The following is a 17,551-nucleotide window of genomic DNA, read 5'->3' as shown; positions in this document are numbered from 1 at the left end:
TCGGCAAGCACTTAGCCAATGTGAACACTTAGACATTTGCCTCTTAAATGACTTGGCTCTATGTATCATTATTTTTGTGTCCAAAGGTACTGATTATATCTGAAGATCCTGAGCTGCCATACATGCGACCTCCTCTTTCAAAAGAATTATGGTTTTCAGATGATCCAAATGTCACGAAGACACTGCGATTCAGACAGTGGAATGGAAAAGAGAGAAGGTCTGTTCACTTGTATAAAATGGGTCTAACAACTTCAGCTAAACACAGGGTGGGTTCAGATTTTGCCACTGTGTACAGTGAATAGGAGGGATGACTTGGCTGTACACTGGAGTCCACTATGGTGCACACTTGACACAGCTTAGAGGCAATAGGCTACAAAGGGCAAGAGTCCTGAATTCTGTTACCAGATCTACCAACAACTGATGGTATGACGTTGGCCTCTGAAATACTCATGCTCTTATTTTTGGGACCTTTAAGTTACACTTTTCTGGCGAAGATCAGCTTGGTCTGTATTATCACTTCTTTATGCTTGCCTGGGCACGTCCCATAAAAGCAGAAGAAAAGAAAGGGTTTAATGGCACTCTCTTTGACACCCTAGCAGGCATTCAAAACTGTGGGAGTGGAGTGGGAACTATAAGGAAGAGCCTCTTTATTAGAATGTTTGCATGAGAGACTTGAAGACACAGGTCCAGAGGCCTTTTTCTCCTAAAGGACTCTTCAGCTCTCGATTCTAGTACCATGTTCTTTTGAGTTCCAATTTTTTCTCATTAGCGATCCCTTTGATACCGGACTAAATTTTACAAACCTCCCCTCCTCCCTCAGCCCTACTATCATGTTCCATTTTCAAGCAGGATACATACTTCTAATTAAGTTAGCCACCCCTTAATTGATACATCATAATTAATTAATTAACTGCTTGAGGCAGAAGCCTCTCAGGAGCTAGCTGGTTGTTCCATTGACTAGCACCATTCTGGACAACCCATTTTGGTAGATATGTGAATACCCAGCTCCTTGAGTACCTCTTGTTCTTACTTTGAAATAAACCTAAATCTAGAGCAGGGTTTCTCAACCTCAGCACTGTTGATATTTGGAGCAAGATAATTCTTTGCTGTGGCCGAGTGGCCATCCTGTGCATTGTAGGATGTTTAGCAGCATCCTTGGCCTCTACACCCTAGATATCAGTAGCGTCCTTCCCCAAGTTGTTACAACCAAAAATGTTTCCAGACATTGCCAAACGTCCCCTGGGGGAAAAATTGCCCCCATTTGAGAAGCACGGATCTGGAATACCTCTATATAAGCAAGTCATAGCCAAGATTTAGCAGCCTTGGAGACTTACTTTGGAAAATGTTCCTAAAAGTTTTTCATAATGGAAACAATTTTATTAAAGCTATGGGGGAAGTTGATTGCAGTTCCAGGTGCTTATAACACTTTCCCCCTCTTCTCCATACAGCATATATTTCCAGCCACCTTCTTTCTATGTCTCTGCTCAGGACCTACCTCACATTGAGAATGGTGGTGTGGCTGTCCTCACTGGAAAGAAGGTAAGCTAGTAGGCTGCTTCCCTGGTCAGGCTCTACATATGTGCCCGCCAGCAAGTGTGGTGACATGTGTTAACACTACCATTTGTTTGTCCTGCTATTGTAGTTCATCAAAGAAAGATCAAGTCACTTTAAGTTTAATAATGCTGAATGTGTCTTTCTGGGGAAAGCACCAGTATCAAAGCCTAGGGTAGCATGCCAACTAAACTTCCCAGGGAAGTCAAATCATTGGGGACCACGACCCTAAAAGCTGTTACCGCTCCTGTTTGTGCTTCTGCCCTTTCCTCCTCCTTCCTGTTTTTCCATGCTAACTTTTCTCTGGGATTACTGATGACAAGAGGTTGACAAATATATATTATTCAGGACAGTAAAATAATCCAGGCATAACTCAGCATGGAAAATACTGTTAGACTTCACAAAGGTGAGTGCCTGAGTAATGGGGGCAGTTATTAGAGGGTATTTTTGGGGTCCTAGGAGGGTTTTGTTGTGTTGTTTTGTTTTTGTTAATGGGAGGTACTAGAGTGTGTTTGTAAACTAATGGCAATGTTCTAGTAAAGAGGGAGAAGTTCTCTGAAATTAACAAATCCCAGAATAGATGTGATCCAGAGCACAAGTGGAGGGACTGACCTTTGGTAAGGACAGGCCCGCTTCTTCTCCTATAAGGGGACATTAGGCAAAGAAGATGGATATAGGTTTGTGGCTAACCTTATAATGAGACATTCTGTGTTAAGTATCCCTATGTGTAAATAATAGGCCCTACCTTTATAGGCTAACAGTGTAGGGAGAAACATGAACACATAGATGCGTAGTACGAGAGACATGCATAGTGTGTTGTGGGAATTACTGGGAAGAGTGCCCAGTAGGGTGGTGGTTTCAGGGAGGGCTTCCTGGAGAAGAAAGTCTTATAGAATGGGAAGTCTCATGGAATAAAGATGCATTCAAGTAAAAAAGAACAGCATAAGCAAAGGCGCAAGGATACGAAAAAGCATGTTTGATACAAGGAAATACAAGCAGCTAGGTACTGATAGAGCTGTTAGGTACAAGTTAGGGAATGGCAAGAGATGAAACTGAGAAGTTACACAGGGGCTTGATCATGGAGGGCTTTGTTTGTCATGTGAAAGAGCTTGAGATTTATGGGGAGGGGAAGTGGGCTGAGTTTTAGGCAACTGAATTTTAAATAATCACTAGGGGCTGTGAGGAGGATGGATTTCAGGGTGAAAGACTAGAGATAGACCATTTCAAAGATTAGAAGATTGCAATACCTTAGGCAAGAGATGATGAGAGCCCAAATTAGGATAGTAGTGGTAAGTAATGATGATGATGATGATGATGAAAAAAGTAAAAGCTAAAATTTATGTAGTACCTATTCTAATCTTATAAGCATAGTTTTTAAATGCTTTATGTGTATTATCTCATTTCATCCTCACAATGATCTTATAAAGGAGTATGATTATTTCCATTTTACAGAGAAAGAAATTGAGATTTTTAAAAATAAATTTTAGGCCGGGCGCGGTGGCTCACGCCTGTAATCCTAGAACTCTGGGAGGCCGAGGCGGGTGGATCGCTCGAGGTCAGGAGTTCAAGACCAGCCTCAGCAAGAGTGAGACCCCGTCTCTACTAAAAATAGAAAGAAATTATCTGGACAACTAAAATATATATATAGAAAAAAATTAGCCGGGCATGGTGGCGCATGCCTGTAGTCCCAGCTACTCGGGAGGCTGAGGCAGTAGGATCGCTTAAGCCCAGGAGTTTGAGGTTGCTGTGAGCTAGGCTGATGCCACGGCACTCACTCTAGCCCGGGCAACACAGCGAGACTCTGTCTCAAAAAATAAATAAATAAATTTTAAATAACTTTCTTAAATTCACACAGCTAAAAAGCAATGGAGACAGAATTTGAGCCCAGGTCTGTCTGGCCACAGAATTGGAACCCAAACGTTCTGCTTCCAGAGGCCAAGCTCTTAGTATCATCGTCGCACAGTGTATTACTTCCTGATAGAAAGGTGATGAAGAGTAGGGAGTAGACTTTAAGCATGCTTAGGAGGCAAACTTGAAAAGTTTGGTTGAAACTTTGGGTGGTTGATTGCAAGTGGAAAATGAAGGAAAGGGAGGAGGCAAAGATGACTTTCTAATTTCTAGCTGTGTGTCTGAGTGGATTGTGATGTACCCCGAGCTGAGAGAGACATTGTAAGAGGCAGAGTTTAAGGGGAAAGATAAAATTAAGTTTGGGACCATTAAATATGAAGTGGAATGTCTGTGTGAAGGTATCTTCTGGGCAGTTGGATATGTGACTAAGATGCTCAGTGTGTCTGGGCTCAGATAGAGATTCAGGAATCATCTGCATATGTGCAGGAGCTGAAACCATGAGAGCAGGTGAGGCCTCCCAGGAAGAACTTACCTAGTGAGCAGAGGATTGGGGCAAGGACAGAACCCCGGGGAACTCCAACTTTTGGGAGGCAGGCTTAAGAGGAACAATCTATAAAGGAGACTAGGAAAGAATTTAAAGAGCAGCATGAGGAAAACCCAGGACAGGAGCCAGGGTTGTGAGGAATTTCAAGAAGTAGGATGTGATCCACAGTGTTACTGTGGAGAAGAATCTGGTAAGGAAAGAATTGTAAAATGTCCCATTAGATTTGGGGGTTCAGATACCACCGGAACAGAAAGGACACCTCATCCGGAAGCTGGAAGTAAATGTAGATGTGAAGAAGTTTTTATTCAGGAGGTTGAGGAAGTAGGAACCCTCGTGGGAAGTTGAGAGAGATCACAGCTAATGGCTTCACTTGTTTTCACAATAAAATGAGATGTAAGGTGGTTATCTGAGAGTGAACAGCGTGGAGGTTGAGTAGCAGGATTGGATTGAAGAGGGAGCTCACCAAGGACACATCAAAGGGGGCCAAAGCAACTACTCCTCAGTTTCTGTCATTGCCTCTGGAAAGCATTACCCAACCCAGCCTGACCACATTGGCTGCACCTGTCATGTTCCTAGTGCTACTGCACTGCCCTCAGCGCTCCTATCACATTCATTATTCTTGATCATTGTTAGTGCCTGTTAAGTTGGCTTGGCTACTACGCTCTGAAGGCAGGGAGGATATCTGTCTTTCTCACTATTGTGTCCCTAGCATTTAGCACAGCAGTTGACACGTAGTAGGTGCTTAATAAATATTTCTTGAATGAACGGTCTCACAGATAGTAGGGAGTGGAGCAGAGACTGGAACCCTCATCTCTCTGACTCCAAAGCTCAAGCTCTTGACCATAAGAAGGAGTAGGGTGCAAGGGCATTAAAGGTACTGGCAAGAGAATGCTTTGGAAGATCTACCATTGGCTCAGATTGGTTAGACTGGAACAGCCAACCAGGTAAACAGGGGAAATTGAAAGCAAGTATAGGAAACAGTGAGACTGAGAGAAAGCTGAAAGGATGGAAGATTGTGACCAACGAGCGGGAGATCTGAGGTAGAAGGAATGGTTTAGGAGATAACAAAATTCTGGATGTGGCTCAGAGGAAAAGTATGAACCAGCTTCCAAGGTCTTCAGTGAATGAGGAGGGGTCAGGAGGTGGCTCCAAACAGTGATTTGTAGGAATCTAGGTTGGTGTCTGCCAGAGGAGAATAAAGCTACAAGAATCTGGAAGCAGCAGCAGCAATCTCAGGAAACCTGCAGAATACCCACACCGCCTCCTGGCCTTGTGATATGGAGTGTGGGTAAATGAACAGTCGCTACATGTAAGCTATCCTTGGGAAAGAACCAAGTTTCATAAAAAAGAAAAAATAAATAAATGCCACTGTTGAATTACAGATATCAGTAAAACCCTTTCCAAATAATAAAAAAAAGAACCAAGTTTCAGTGAAGGTTAGAAGTTGGAGATAGCAAGCCAGGTGCAGTGGTACACTCCTGTAGTCCCAGCTATTCGGGAGGATGAGGTGGGAGGATCACTTGAGGCCAGCCTAGGCAACATAGTGAGACCTCGTCTCTTAAAAAAAAAAAAAAGAAGAAGAAGAAGAAGTTGGAAAAAACATTCTGTAAAAATGTTGTGGATGTAGGAAACTTGTTAACAAACTAATAAGTATTCCAAACTGCCAAATAAAGAAGGCCTTTTCTGTTCTCCATTTCTACAAATCAGCAGGAATTTTAGGACTGTCGTGACTTGCTCTAATGTTGGCTACTTAGAAACATGACTGCTTGAAGAAACTGGAGACCAGAAACTATGGTTCTGATGATTACTTGGAAATGGTTTCTTGAGGATCACTTTAGGTCAAGAACTAATTCTTCTCATTGGGCTGGCAGCTAAGAAAATAGGTCTGGATTTTTTTTTGGGGGGGGGGCGTGCTGGAAATTCTCTGGAATTAGTAGTGATGGTTGCACAACCTTGTGATTATACTAAAAACCACTGAATTGTACACTTTAAAATAGTGAATTTTTATGTTATGTGGATTACATCTCAATAAAGATTTTTTTCAAAGCTTATTCATCTCTACCTCTTTTGTGTATATGTGTGACTGTACCAGGTAGTACAGCTGGATGTGAGAGACAACATGGTGAAACTTAATGATGGCTCTCAAATAACCTATGAAAAGTGCTTGATTGCAACAGGTGAGCATTTCTGGAGATGACTTTCTTCCCTGGTACAGCTCATTCAAGTTTTAGAGTCCAGCCTTCTCTGTAGAAGGCATTACTACTTCGTCTTAAGAAAACTGAAACCCAGACTCTCCAAAGTGGATGTCCCCTCTCAGTGCAAACCCTGGCTAAGTTTGGGCATCCTGGATCACCAGCCCTTCTGGATTATCCTTGCTGTTCCTCCCAGTAAAGGCTTGAAGAAGTTGCCCTTTTTTTGTCTCCACGCTTAGCATTTGTCCTGTGCCCTGTGCCCTGAAAGTGATATAGCTGTGGCTATATATACTTGTGGCTTCATTGCCAGTTCCAATCAGAAATCAAGAGAGGAGACTGAAGGAGTTGATTAAACCCATGTAACTATGCTCACTGGTGAATCCTCATGAGAAACTAGAAGAGAACATGGAAGCCAAAAATGAGGCCTATTGGCCAGCTAGGGGGAGGGTGGGCCTCTAGAAGGAGAGACTCTCAAATCTTGCTTCTCAAAGGAAATTGATAAAACAAAAAAGCCTGCTGTGAAGTGAGGTGAAGGAAAACAAAGCCACGTATCCTGTTATTGCTGCCGTAGCACCAGCAGGGAGCACACACACTCCTCAGCCTGAGTGAAGAGAGCTCCACCTTTAGGGGGGGGTGTTTGGGCTCGCTCCTGCTTTTTGGGCTAAAGGGTATTCCTCCTCTTATTTCTAGGAGGCACTCCAAGAAGTCTGTCTGCCATTGATAGGGCTGGAGCAGAGGTGAAGAGCAGAACAACACTTTTCAGAAAGGTAATTGTCTGCTTTAGTGTTTTCTTTGTGTTGTTCTCGAAGAGGTAGTATAATCTTGTGGTCCCCAAGTACCCACTTGGGAATTGGGAGATCCAAGTTCTATTTATGGCTCTTCAGACTCGTTATCTGGCCTTGAGCAAGTCACTTCCTCTCCCTGCACCTCAAATACCTCACTCAAGGGTTTTAAACTCTTAGGAGAAAAATACATGTAGTATTTTTATTGCTTGCTATAATTCCTTTTGATTTCCCTTGCATAGTTGTTTTTTTCCTGATGCATTTGATTCATTGGAACCCCTTATAGCCTCTTGGCATTTTTCATTGCAAGTGCTGTGTAGAGACTTTGGGGAGATAAGTTAAGTGTACCTAGGTAAAAAGGAAGAGGGGTATTTTGCTTCTTAACACTGTGCTTTGCTTATAAAAACTTCTGTAATTTTCCAGCCACTCTTGGGATACTTGCTAAGATTCATGCTATCCTTTAAGTTTTTAATAGAACAACGTATGTCCACCTCAGCACTCTTGATGTTGGGGACTGGATAATTGTTGTGGGGGCTGTCCAGTGCATTGTAGGATGTTAGTGGTATCCCTGGCCTGTACCCACTAGATGCCACCTCCCTGCCCTGAAAACCAAAAATATCTCCAGATACTGCCCGATGTCCTTCGGGGGAAGAGGGGGCAAAACTGCCACCAGTTGCGAGCCACTGTTGATAGAAGGAATGTTACTGTGAAGAAAGAAATTTGCGTTAATAACATAAGAGGCTATAATTGAGCCACTTTCTACAAGGAGATGTTCTGTGCAAATTACTGTTGTCAAAGATTTAGAGGAGAGTATTTCCTGGTATTATTATCCTGTGCCCCTTTGGGAAATTAATGGACTAAACTGGTGTTATCCTGCAGATTGGAGACTTTAGAGCCTTGGAGAAGATTTCACGGGAAGTCAAGTCGATTACGATTATTGGTGGGGGCTTCCTTGGTAGCGAACTGGCCTGTGCTCTTGGCAGAAAAGGTGAGTATTGGGGAGTGACCTTAATTTGCTTTCTCTGGTCTTATATCACATGTTTTCCAGTGCACTCTCATGAATTACAGAGTTGTGTTTGCCAGGAGCAGTAGAAAGAGTTTGATTAAGGTTTATATAGTGAAAAGCTAAGCACTGAGATTAGTTCTGGTGAGGGATCCCTTGGTGACCGAAAAGCTGTCTCTGAGCAACTTAACACCAATGCCTTTCTTTCCTTTCCTCTAGCCTTTATGCCAGGACTCCTTAGAAATAAAATATTAAGGAAAGTGAGTTATTAAGATGATAAGGGCACTGCAGGCTACAGAACTGTATGTATCTTTGAACTGCTGTTTCCTGTAAAAAGCCAAAAACTTCCTTCGGGCACATGGTGGTTCCCAGCTTGACAGATCCATGAGTTCCAGTTCGAATGTTTCACAGCAACCAGTTTTCTTAATGTTATTCTTCAGCTATGTGAAATCAGGGCATCTTCTCAGGAGGGTGCTTCCTATGCAGAGGTTGCAAAGCACTTTTGTAAGCCTGAGGTGACTGCATGGGTGGAAGTGCGCCAAGTTCGTGGTCTGTAGCTTAATGTGGGGACAGCAGTTGTGGCACCTGTTGTATTTGCCTTCTGAATGAACTCGAGCCCCAAGGCCCTCACATGCCAGTACCCCACAAGTAGGAGTTCCGGCCTGGACTGGGCTGTGCCCTACATTTAGTAAGGGCTGCCCGCCACTCCTTTACTTCTCTTCCTACCTTCCTAGGATTGGCTTTGGTTTCCTGCTGTAACTACCTATTTCTTCTTCCCAGCTCAAGCCTTGGGCACAGAAGTGATTCAGCTCTTCCCTGAGAAAGGAAATATGGGAAAGATCCTCCCTGAATACCTCAGCAACTGGACCATGGAAAAAGTCAGACGAGGTAGAGAAACTTTTTCCACATGCTGCCACTCTGTTTCCTTTGAGTGTGGCTTAAGGTAAAGTTAGCTTCTCTGGGAACCCCCTTGAAATTAGCCCTGTCACCTGGCAGATGAAATGTTTCCACCATTCTCCAATCAGCCAGGTTCATCTGGGTGTTCTGAATCTGACACACCAAATTTCTAAAAGTGCTGAAAATGAACCATGGGTGTAGGTTCTTGCGGCTCTTGACAGTTGCTTGCATGCTGATGACTATTGGTTTTACAGTGGGGGGACCTCCAGTCAGCTTCCCTACTTCCCATGAAGGTAATTGACTCACAGGCTCAGCCTCGGATCTTGTTTGCCTTTACAGAGGGGGTTAAGGTGATACCCAATGCCATTGTGCAATCCGTCGGAGTCAGCGGTGGCAAGTTACTCATCAAGCTAAAAGACGGCAGGAAGGTAAGGAGGAGAAAGGCAGGCTGCCAGGAGACTTTCCAGCTCTCCTCTCCCCTTTCCTCATTCTTACTCCTCCATTCTATGCCAGTAGATTAGTTTTCTTGGCAGCCACCATTAACCTGTCATAATTTTCTGCATTAACCGTCCTTCCATTAAAACAGACTAATAAGAGCCAGAGTAGGTACCTGTGAACCACTTTCCCTTAGCCCCTTCCTGTCTGGATCACAGATTTTGGAGTCTTTGCTAGGGTGACAGATTCCTGGTCAGATGATATGGGGGATGTGTGTGTAGGAAGGGGTCAAAGAGGCTTATGAAATAGAACTTAAGATTTATTTACCAGAGGTAAGTTAAACCATGATTTTTTAAAGCCCCGATTCTTAATGGTATGATGGCCACTTATTCTGTCTGCAGGTATAAGTGGAACTATGGTAATTGACTGGATTATTTCTTTTTGCCTTAGGTAGAAACTGACCACATCGTGACAGCTGTGGGCCTGGAGCCCAATGTTGAGTTGGCCAAGACTGGTGGGCTGGAAATAGACTCAGATTTTGGTGGCTTCCGGGTAAATGCAGAGCTACAAGCACGCTCTAACATCTGGGTGGTAAGTGTGCTACAGCATGACCAGGCACGATTCATTGTCCCCAGCTTGTGAACAAGCCTGCCCCGTGGTGTGCTAAAGCTCATTGACAGCTTAACCAAATAGGGTCAAAGTGTTTGGAGGCTGAGGGGATAGAGAATAAAAACTTGTAAATTGCTTGGTTTAGACCAGGTATGGCCTCATCTGCAAGCTAGTGGAAGATGAAATGAAGAGTATGCATGCCTGCGGGAGTAAAGCTCTTCCAGTTGTACTTGTTGGCAGCAGCCAGCCATTGGCACAACCCCTGGTGGGCACATGCACAGCCTTCAGATGGATTTGCTGTTGTCTTTGCTTAAGCATGAGTCCAGGGGATGGAGGATGAAGCAGTTTTATAACATGTCCCCTAGAAAGGAAAATTACTCTGTTTTCATTTTCCTTGAGTACTATTTTTAGCTGTTTTAAAAAAATCTATTATGATACAAATAAGAGTGTAGTGTGTAGGAACCATGAGGTAATTTCCCCATTGCTAGTTACAAATGTATTGTGTTTGATTATGGACTCTGCAACTAAGGGCACGGGAGCCTTGGAGGGATTTTTTCTTTCCCCCTGCAAAGCTTCCTTTTTTTTTTAAGATAACATGTACTACAATTTTTAACCTGTTATGAAAGTAATATGTGTTCAATGCAGAGGATATAGACAAGGAGAAAGGAGGAAAACCACCTACAGCAGACCATTAATATTTTTGGTGTATTTCCTTCCCTTGGTATTCTTGCATGTTAGGTTTTTTTGTTTGTTTTTACGCAGTCATGGCAAGGATACTATATATAAACATTTGTATTCTGCTCTTTTTAACTTAACGTCATAAATGTAAGCATTTTCCGTATTGTTTCATACTCTGTAAACAGTCTAATGACTATATAGTATTCCATTAAGTGGATTTCATAGTTTATTTTGTCATTGCTTACTTGTTGGATTTTTAGGTTGCTTTGGGGGGAGAGTCTGAATAGCCACAAAGATGAACAAAGGGTTAGCTCAAATACCACATCCTTCATGAAGCTGGCCCTGTTCACCCCCAGCTGGGGGTTCTCTCCCTCTGCTTGAAACACTTAGCTAATTTAATCTGTACCTCCCATGTGGCTCATTACTTGTTTACATTGCACTGTAGTTACGAGCAATGCTGCATCTTCCTATACTGGGTCATATGCTCCTCGTAGGCAAGGTCCATGTCAGTTCTGTCTCAGTTGCCTGAACAGCATAATGCTTTTGTATATGATAAGTACTCCATAAATATTTGTTGAATGAATGAACACTAAATGACAGAAAGAAATCTTATCTTGGGAAAGATTTCTAGCTGAGAGGGAGTCATATCAAAAAACCAATTTTCACATATAGAAAAGAATATTCTGTAAGTCGTGGTTATTAAATATCCTGTCTGCTAAGGACAGAACGAGAAGCAATAGATATAAGTAAATGGAAGCATAGAAGATTTAGGTTAGCTTTGTGGAAGCAGAATAGTTGTTAAAAAATGGAATTTCAGCTGTTTTTGATAGTTTAGGTAGGATTCTGGCCTGTAGATGAAAAACATTAGTTGCCATTGCAAGGGTTCTTTGAGCCCCAGAAGTTTGTATTTTGTCTTTAACTTGCTTTTTTATCATGTATTCATGTTGTGTATTTGTTTCCAAAGGCAGGAGATGCCGCATGCTTCTACGACATAAAGTTGGGGAGGAGGCGGGTAGAGCACCACGATCACGCTGTTGTGAGCGGAAGATTGGCTGGAGAAAATATGACCGGAGCTGCTAAGCCATACTGGCATCAGTCAATGTTCTGGTAATAGTGTGTGCCGTGGGGACTCAGTAGGCTAGAACACAGTATCACTGGGACCATTGCACAGAGTTATGGTTTAGTTTTGTTGTGGACTAGTTAGCTTCATACAGAGGGGGAACAATTCCATCTTATGTTCACACATTCTACCCCCAGGTAGCCATCTGGTAAAAATGTCCTGTTTTGGGCCAGGCATGGTGGCTCATGCCTATAATCCCAGCACTTTGGGAAGCCAAGATAGGAGGATCACTTGAGGCCAGGAGTTCGAGACCAGCCTGGGCAACATAGAGACCCTGTCTCTACAAAAAAATTTAAAAATTAGCCAGGCATGGTGATACACACCTGTAGTCCCAGCTACTCGGGAAGATGAGGCAGGAGGATGCCTTAAGGCCGGGAATTTGAGGTTACAGTGAGTTATGATTATACCTCTGCACTCCAGTCTGGGCAACAGAGCAAAACCTTGTCTCACATAAAATAAAAGTGTTCTGTTTGACATAAGTTAGACCCGGTAAATGAATGGATATGGCACCAGCACTTCTGGCAAAATAGAGTTTGAACTATAGTAGGTGGTACAAAAGTATACTCTTAGGTGAAGACAGCAGTATATTTTAATTTGTTCTTTGCTAGTAACCCTAATAAACCCCAACATGCTGGAAAAAAAGGCAGCCTATTCATATGTAACCCTTATGATCAGCAATGCAAAGTTAGGCATACATAGGCAATTCTTTGGATAAAGGAAGGTTAGCAGTGGCCATTCCTGAGTGCCAAGGCTGGCCCTATTTGACACACATTCATCTTGTGATTTGAAAGATGGAGTACATAAAAACTTCAAGGTTTCAGAAGCCTCTAAGTGGTTTCTGTTGGAGATATTCTCATCTGGTGGAATTACATTTTAACACAGTTGCACACAGTTTTATGAGTGGGCTGCAAAAAAATAACAGAGGGCGAGGCACAGTGGCTCACGCCTATAATCCTAGGAAAAGCTGAGGCAGGAGAACTGCTTGAGGCCAGGAGTTTGAGACCAGCTAACATAGTGAAACCCCATCTCTACAAAATTTTTTTTTTTTTTTTTTTTTTTGAGACAGAGTCTCGCTCTGTTGCCCGGGCTAGAGTGCCATGGCGTCAGCCTAGCTCACAGCAACCTCAAATTCATGGGCTCAAGTAATCCTTCTGCCTCAGCTTCCCAAGTAGCTGGGACTACAGGCATGTACCACCATGCCTGGCTAATTTTTTTCTATATATATTTTTAGCTGTCCAGATCATTGCTTTCTATTTTTTTTTTTTTAGTAGAGACGGGGTCTCGCTCTTGTTGAACCTGGTCTTGAACTCCTGACCTCGAGCGATCCTCCCACCTTGGCCTCCCAGAGTGCTAGGATTACAGGCATGAGCCACCGCGCCTGGCCAAAATTTTTAAAAATTAGCTGGGTGTGGTGGTATATACCTGTAGTCCCGGCTACTCAGGAGGCTGAGGCAAGAGGATGGCATGAGCCCAGGAGTTTGAGGTTACAGTGACCTATGATGACAGCACTGCACTCCAGCCTGGGCCACATAGCGAGACTCTGTCTCTAAAATAAATAAATCAAGAATGAATGAATGAATGAATACATACATACATACATAGTACATACCTAACTAACTGATGGATTTCATGGTCAACACATGTAAGATAGTGCAGTTAGGAAAAAATAGTCCATAATTGTGTAATTATCGGTGAGAGCCTAGAACAGATTCCAAGGAGTCATTGCAGACTATTCCCTGATGGCACCAGTCCAGTGAGCTACTGCAGCCAAAAAGATAACAAAATGTTGAGCACCAGAAACAAAACAGCTTGGGTATCCTACCTAGATTATTACAAAAAAGCATGGCAATGATGTGTCTGTGCCTCAAATGTTCTGTGAAGTTCCTAGCATATTAAGAAAGGTGTGATGATGATAGGGAAAGTTTCCAAGAAGAGCAGTTAAAACAAAATGACCAAGTGGATGAAGGTGCCTCTTTATGGAGAGCATTCCAGTCTCAGGAAGTGAACGCCAGGGGGAAATACTGTAGGTCAGAGAAACCATAAAACATCTCAAATTCTGAATTCCTAAGTATGGAACACTCTAAAGCTTCAAAAAGGCAGCTTTAAGATGAGTTAAAGGAAGACAGTGAATAGCGAAAGTGGGAAACCTGTCATTTCCCAAATGTGGCATGGGATAAAAGCATGAATACATTTAAGAAAGTTTAGATCCTTGTATGGATATGGGATATGGAGAATAGCTTCTTCAGGACAAATAACAGCTGTTTGGGTTAATCCTGCTTGCTCATAATTGTCCCCAGATGCTCTAGCAGTGACAGATCAGTTTGGCATTTCTCTTTTTACACATACTAAGTTCTTTGGTTGGCATGAGAGTGCAGTGTCATGGAGAACATGTGCTACCGTGTCATTCCTTACTGTCCCTTGACAGAACGCCCTCTTCTTTTTCCTTCCTTAGGAGTGATTTGGGTCCTGATGTTGGCTATGAAGCTATTGGTCTTGTGGACAGTAGTTTGCCCACCGTTGGTGTTTTTGCAAAAGCAACTGCACAAGACAACCCCAAATCTGCCACGGAGCAGTCAGGTAAGGAAACCCAACCACTTCTCTTGGAAGAGTGTTGAGAAGCAGTGGTCCAAATTCTCCTGAACAAGGGGTTTCTTTACTAACCAGAGGGAGCCATCAGTGAAAGCCTCTCTTCATGTTGTGCTTTAAAAGAAACCAAACCCCAAGTCCTCCCTCTTTAGTGGTCTGAGATCTGGCAAAATCAGGTATCCTGGTCAAAGCATAGACTCAAATATTATGGGTATCCATCCTAGACAGTGGACAGTGGCTGGCTCAACAACTCTGTTGTTTAGCTCATCTCTCGTGGATAGGGAGGCCTATGTGATGAAGAAAACAAGAAAACTGGAACTTTTTAGGTTTGGGTTTTGTGTTTTTTTTTTCTTCTTTTTTTGTTTGCGTTTGCTTCATGCTAATCTCAAGAACCAGACCTGAGAATCTTAACTTAGAACCTGCTATCCTCCATGGGCCTGGGCAGTGGAGAACTGGGCTGAGTATTTCTTCAGCTGCCTCTAATTCCATTCGTCAGATCTTAATGCCAGGTTTTCTTTAAATGGGAGGCATCTCTCTTGGAATGGACTTCTCTCCCACACACGTCTCTTTCATTAACTCCGAGGCCTTATTCTATGACCTTGGCTCAAGTTATTTAACCTCTGTGTCCTTTTGCCAGAGGTGTTTCAAGGGCAAGTTGCTCTTTAAGGAGAAAACAAGACATTATATGGCTACGTAGGTCTTCTTTCTGTATAATTTGGGCATATTCCATACTCCTTAATTCTGATCTCTCCTGGTAAGTGGATTCAGGACACTGCTCTGTCCACTGGGCAGTATTATTTGAAGGCTGGTGGTGGTTCTCAGAAGACAAGGCACACCCTTCCCATGCTGCCTTTCCCCTCCTCCTCCTCTAGGAGGAAACACGTCCACTATGGTTTTTCCATGTGGAAGTGCCTTCTGTTTTGACTAGTGTCTCTCTAGGAGCACTGTCCAATAGAACTTTCTGCTATGATGGAAATGTTCTGTCTCTAGTCTGTCCAGGACATTAGCCACTAACCACCTGCATCTATTAAGCGCTTGAAATGTGGTGAGTACAAATGAAGAACTGAATTTTACATTTTACTTAATTTGAAATAATGTTCATTTAAATAGCTCTATGTAGCTAGTGGCTACTGTACTGGACCATGCAGCTCTAGAATGTTTCTCAGAGGACAAGAGCAAGTCTTCTGCAGTTTGAAGAAATTCAGATACCAGGAAATATCCATAGCATAAATTCAAATGAAATAGTAAAGGAGGGAAGTTTGGGGTCAGACTCATCCAATGCCAGAACCTGGCAAGGGAGAACTTTGCTTGGTTTTGTCAGTGCAGAGGGGCTGGAGAGAGCCAGGGCTTACTGAGGGAGCATAGAAAAACAAATCATCTAGAAGCAGCTTGAAGCAGGTCTTGAAAGACACTTGCCTTCTAGAATTTCCTAAGCTCATAATTGAAGTTTTGATTTTGTATGTTTGTTTGTTTTGGGGGCTGCCACAGGGACTGGTATCCGATCAGAGAGTGAGACGGAATCCGAGGCCTCAGAAATTGCTATTCCTCCCAGCACTCCTGCAGTTCCACAGGCCCCTGTCCAAGGGGATGACTATGGAAAAGGTGTCATCTTCTACCTCAGGGACAAAGTGGTCGTGGGGATTGTGCTATGGAACGTCTTTAACAGAATGCCAATAGCAAGGAAGGTAGGTACTTGTCAGAACTCTTAGAGGGAGATGGAAAGTGTGGGTCAGAAAATGCTCCTGTGACTTCATCAGGTGCCCTAAGATGCATTCTCCACCCAGGTCAAATTGTGCCTGATCAGAACAAAGGTATAGCCTTGGCTCAGGAACATTCTTTTTCACTTAGGACTTGGCTGGGTGGCCTGGGAGTTGGCAAGCTGCTCATTTTGGCTTAGTAGAAAGCCGTTCCCACAACTCCCTCCCAGTGTGACGCAGGGACTGGCCCAGGCAGCCCCATTGTGCGAGCCTGGCCTGAGGGCACATGGAGTGAGTTAGGGTCCTGTTGTTACTCTCTCCCTCAGATCATTAAGGACGGTGAGCAACATGAAGATCTCAATGAAGTAGCCAAACTATTCAATATTCACGAAGACTGAAGCCCCACCGTGGAATAGGCAAGCATGTCACCATCCCTGATAGCTGGCTGGATGGGTAAAGGAGCATTTTTTATTCAGCAAACTGTGCAAATGAGTATAAATGATCAAGTCCTTTGCGAATATTTTCAACCATGTAGGCAAATTCTTAATGTTCACATCACGAAATAAAATCTGATTCTTCTAAATTAAATTCTGTTCTCTTTCAAAGGGGGCGGATGGGTGAAGGAGAAAAGCTGTGCATATTAGAGAGCAAGCAAATTGTAGCAGCTACCAAGAACATGATTTTTCTCAGCCATGTATTCCCTACTCCACACACCAAAATCATTTCCTGAGGAGTGAACTCCTCTCACCCCTCCAGACCTCTCTGCATGCACCTGCTATGGCCTCTGTCCACAACGCTTGACTCCTCTCCTCTGCTCTTGGGAAGGTCACTATCTTTCTGGAGACTTTCCTGACCCTCCCAAGCCTGATCCTTGTTTCCGTGTCTCCCTGCTAGCCCATGGCTTCCTGGAAGCAGGAGTCATGGCATGAAGGTCTTGCTCGTGGTTATATCTCCAGAGTTTAGCACTGGGTCTGGCTCATGGTAGGTGCCTAATAAATCACTGCTGAATGAGTGAACAAATAAACATACAGGATAGACTCGGTTTTACCTGGAACAACTCCTGTCCCAGAACTGAATTCTACAGGGGACAGAATGATGTTAACTGCAAATAGAGGAGTTCAGAGACAGGATGCTTTGCAGCTAAATCTGGAGCCATCTCCTTGAGGGATGGTGATCGACTCCTCTGCCTGTTGTCCCCCATGCTATAAATCTGCCCTCTCTTAACTCCTTTTCTCTAAAATATGTTTATAGGCATACCTCCCTCTACAGATGATTTCCTAAAAACACAGTTCAGGGTTTCATAAGTCAACTCATTTTTGGCATTTTAAATTACTTTTAAAAAATCAAATCTTATTTCAGTTAAGAGAAAATTTTTACTACTTTCAGAAGTCCCATTATGAATCTTTCTGTATGTAAAGAGAAAATTATTACCAGTCTGGATTTTCTTTTAAATACTGGGCTTGATTAAAGGGAGTTGTAGCTTCAACCAAATCCCTTGTGAACACTAGGAGAACAGGCCAAATCTCCACTGTAAGAATTAGAGGTACTAGAACAGGTTCTTACTACACAAATAAAGGTTTAGAATATGATCTGCTGCATGACATATCCA

General features: G+C 43.1%; 1 protein-coding gene across 1 annotated transcript in view; it reads left to right on the top strand.

Moving 5' to 3' along the window:
* The window catches only part of AIFM1 (apoptosis inducing factor mitochondria associated 1), a 31,944-nt gene extending 15,414 nt beyond the window's left edge, over positions 1-16,530 (top strand). Inside the window, exons 5-16 of the mRNA XM_045538012.1 lie at positions 87-217; positions 1,449-1,539; positions 6,036-6,120; positions 6,826-6,902; positions 7,797-7,905; positions 8,701-8,808; positions 9,157-9,245; positions 9,703-9,843; positions 11,504-11,646; positions 14,112-14,236; positions 15,734-15,930; positions 16,269-16,530. Of these exons, the coding sequence (XP_045393968.1) occupies positions 87-217; positions 1,449-1,539; positions 6,036-6,120; positions 6,826-6,902; positions 7,797-7,905; positions 8,701-8,808; positions 9,157-9,245; positions 9,703-9,843; positions 11,504-11,646; positions 14,112-14,236; positions 15,734-15,930; positions 16,269-16,340 (1,368 nt within the window). The 3' untranslated portion in view covers positions 16,341-16,530. The remainder of the gene's footprint in view (positions 1-86; positions 218-1,448; positions 1,540-6,035; positions 6,121-6,825; positions 6,903-7,796; positions 7,906-8,700; positions 8,809-9,156; positions 9,246-9,702; positions 9,844-11,503; positions 11,647-14,111; positions 14,237-15,733; positions 15,931-16,268) is intronic.
* Positions 16,531-17,551: the final 1,021 nt, after the last annotated feature.

The sequence above is a fragment of the Lemur catta genome, chromosome X (assembly GCF_020740605.2).
Source record: "Lemur catta isolate mLemCat1 chromosome X, mLemCat1.pri, whole genome shotgun sequence".
NCBI lineage: Eukaryota > Metazoa > Chordata > Mammalia > Primates > Lemuridae > Lemur > Lemur catta.
Note: the sequence above shows the minus strand (reverse complement) of the source record. Positions and strands in the feature narration are given on the sequence as shown.